Here is a 2,124-nt window from a genome sequence, read left to right as displayed (position 1 = left end):
CAGAACATGCTACAAACTGTTTCTGCCTCTCACTGGTTTGAGGAGCAGGCAAAGCCGCAGCCCTAGGTGGAGTCATAGCCTGGTGGCAGATCAGGTGCAATACTGTGCACTGTCACCCACACCCCGCTGACCTGGCGTAGGCTGCCTGTGTTTCCCTTTGAGTGCAGCGAGAGCATTCTGGGGTCCAACAAGTGTGTCCCGTTGATCAAGGCACCCCTACGTCCTCGGCCCTCCACCACTGGGGACTAGAGAGAGGTATTCCCTTGATTTTCTCTGTAATTCAACTACGATTCGGCGTGGCTCCACTACCCGGGGCCCTCTCTACAGCCCCCTCTGCCTCACTGGCCCCGGTGGGGGCCTTTCTCAGAGGAGGGCCCAGGCACTTAGACACTTGCCTGTTTCTGTCTTTCAGAGCACAGGAGCCACCATCAACGAAACGGTGAGTGTCCCCACCCCCGTGAGCGTGGCATGGCAAAGAGGGAGTTCATGATTATTTAGCGCTGCCCAGTGAAGACCGAGAAGACTCTGCCCGTGGGCACCTCTCTGGCTTTCCACTCACACAGAATCAGGCTTTTGATCCTCAGATGGGAGGGCTGGGGACAGAGGCTCCACAATTCACCCCCAGGCCCCTTAGCCTGGGCCAGGCTCCTGCAGTCTGGTGGGACCAAGTTGCCAAGCTGGGGCTCTACGTGGCAAAGGTGAAATTCGGAAATAGCTCCCGGCCTGCACTTACAGGGCCGTCCCACACCTGCCAGCCCGCGGGCTGCACGGGGGTGCTGTTTCTCTTCCCTTCCCGTCTCGTCTTTTTGTCTCTGTGTCTCCTCCTACCTCCTTCCCTGTCTCACTCCAATTCTCAGTCTCCTTCTCTTTTTGCCTCTCTCTCTCCCCGTCTTTCCCTTTCTCTCTGATTCTGTCTGTTTCTGTCTTTGTCTTTCTCCCTCCCGGCCTCTCCTCCTTTCTGAGTGTCTCTCTCTCTCTCTCCTTGTCTGCCCTTCTTTCTCTGAGCATCTGTTTTTCTCTCTTTGTATCTCTCTTTTTCTCCCTTCTCAGCATCCATGCCTCTCTATCTCTAGCGGTCTCTCTTCTGCCTCTGTCTCTCTCTTTTGTCTTCTCTATGTCTCTGTCTCTCTATCTTTCTGCCTGATTCTCCTTTCTCTGACTGTCTCTGCTTTCCTTTCTTTCTTTGAGTCTCCTTCTTTGTCTCTCTGTCTCTGTATCTCTGTGTCTGTCTTCTCCATGTCGGTCTCTGTCTTCCTGTCTCTCCCTTCCTGGGTCTCTGCATCTCTGTGTATCTCTCTGTCTCTTTTTCTGTCTCTCTCCCTAACTGCTGCCTCTGTCTCTCCTTAGCTGTTCTTTTTGCCTCTCTCTCCTCCTCTCTGTCTCCCCCTTTGACTGCTCTGTCTCTCTCCTCATCTCTGTGTGTCTCTGTCTCAGTGTTCCAGTCTCTCTCCTCCATTCTGTGTCTGTCTCTCATGTTCTCTCTGACTGTATCTCTGTTTCTGTCTCTTTCTCTCCATCTTCTTCCCTCCGATTCTCCTTCTTTCTCCATTTCCCCATGTCTCTCTCTTTTGGTGTCTATATCTTTCCTCTGTGTATCCCTCTCCCATGTCTCTCTCTTTTGGTGTCTATGTTTCTCCTCTGTGTCTCCCTCTCCCTGTCTTTGTCTTCCAGTCTCTCTCTTTCCATCTGTCTCTCTTCCATCTTTGTCTCTGTGTCTCTCATCTCCATCCCTCCCCCATCCCTCCACAACTCTGGTGACCCACCCATTAGTGGCAGGGTGGAGCCAGGGACTGAATCTCTGGGTCTAAAACCTGCACATCCCCACAGAAGTCACTCCAGCTCTCTGCCCCCACGTCGGCCCCCACAGCACACACAGGGACAGCGTTCCACAGCAGGGACGGCGGACACTGGCCACACGGACCTGCCCAATGTCCAAACACGGTACCTCTCACAGATTCTGGGCCTGAGGACATGTGCAGGTCTGAGGGCCACCACCCCATCTCCTCCGGTTACAGCCAGCTCCTGGGGCCCCAAGGGAGGCTCCTTCCTCCTCTCCCAGCTCCCAGTTCCCAGGGGAGGCTCCTTCCTCCTCTCTCAGCTCCCAGGTGAGGCTGCCTGCTCCTC

At 54.6% G+C, this 2,124-nt stretch overlaps 1 protein-coding gene across 2 annotated transcripts in view; it reads left to right on the top strand.

Annotated features, from left to right (window-relative positions):
- IL3RA (interleukin 3 receptor subunit alpha) overlaps positions 1-2,124 on the top strand; it is a 32,308-nt gene that overhangs the window by 23,789 nt on the left and 6,395 nt on the right. For both annotated transcript variants that reach the window (XM_027766713.1, XM_006164525.2), the window contains exon 7: positions 413-439. In XM_027766713.1, the coding sequence (XP_027622514.1) occupies positions 413-439 (27 nt within the window). The remainder of the gene's footprint in view (positions 1-412; positions 440-2,124) is intronic.

Source organism: Tupaia chinensis, unplaced genomic scaffold (assembly GCF_000334495.1).
Source record: "Tupaia chinensis unplaced genomic scaffold, TupChi_1.0 Scaffold143644_1, whole genome shotgun sequence".
In the NCBI taxonomy this organism is placed as follows: domain Eukaryota; kingdom Metazoa; phylum Chordata; class Mammalia; order Scandentia; family Tupaiidae; genus Tupaia; species Tupaia belangeri.
This window is presented reverse-complemented; position numbering and strand designations above follow the sequence as displayed.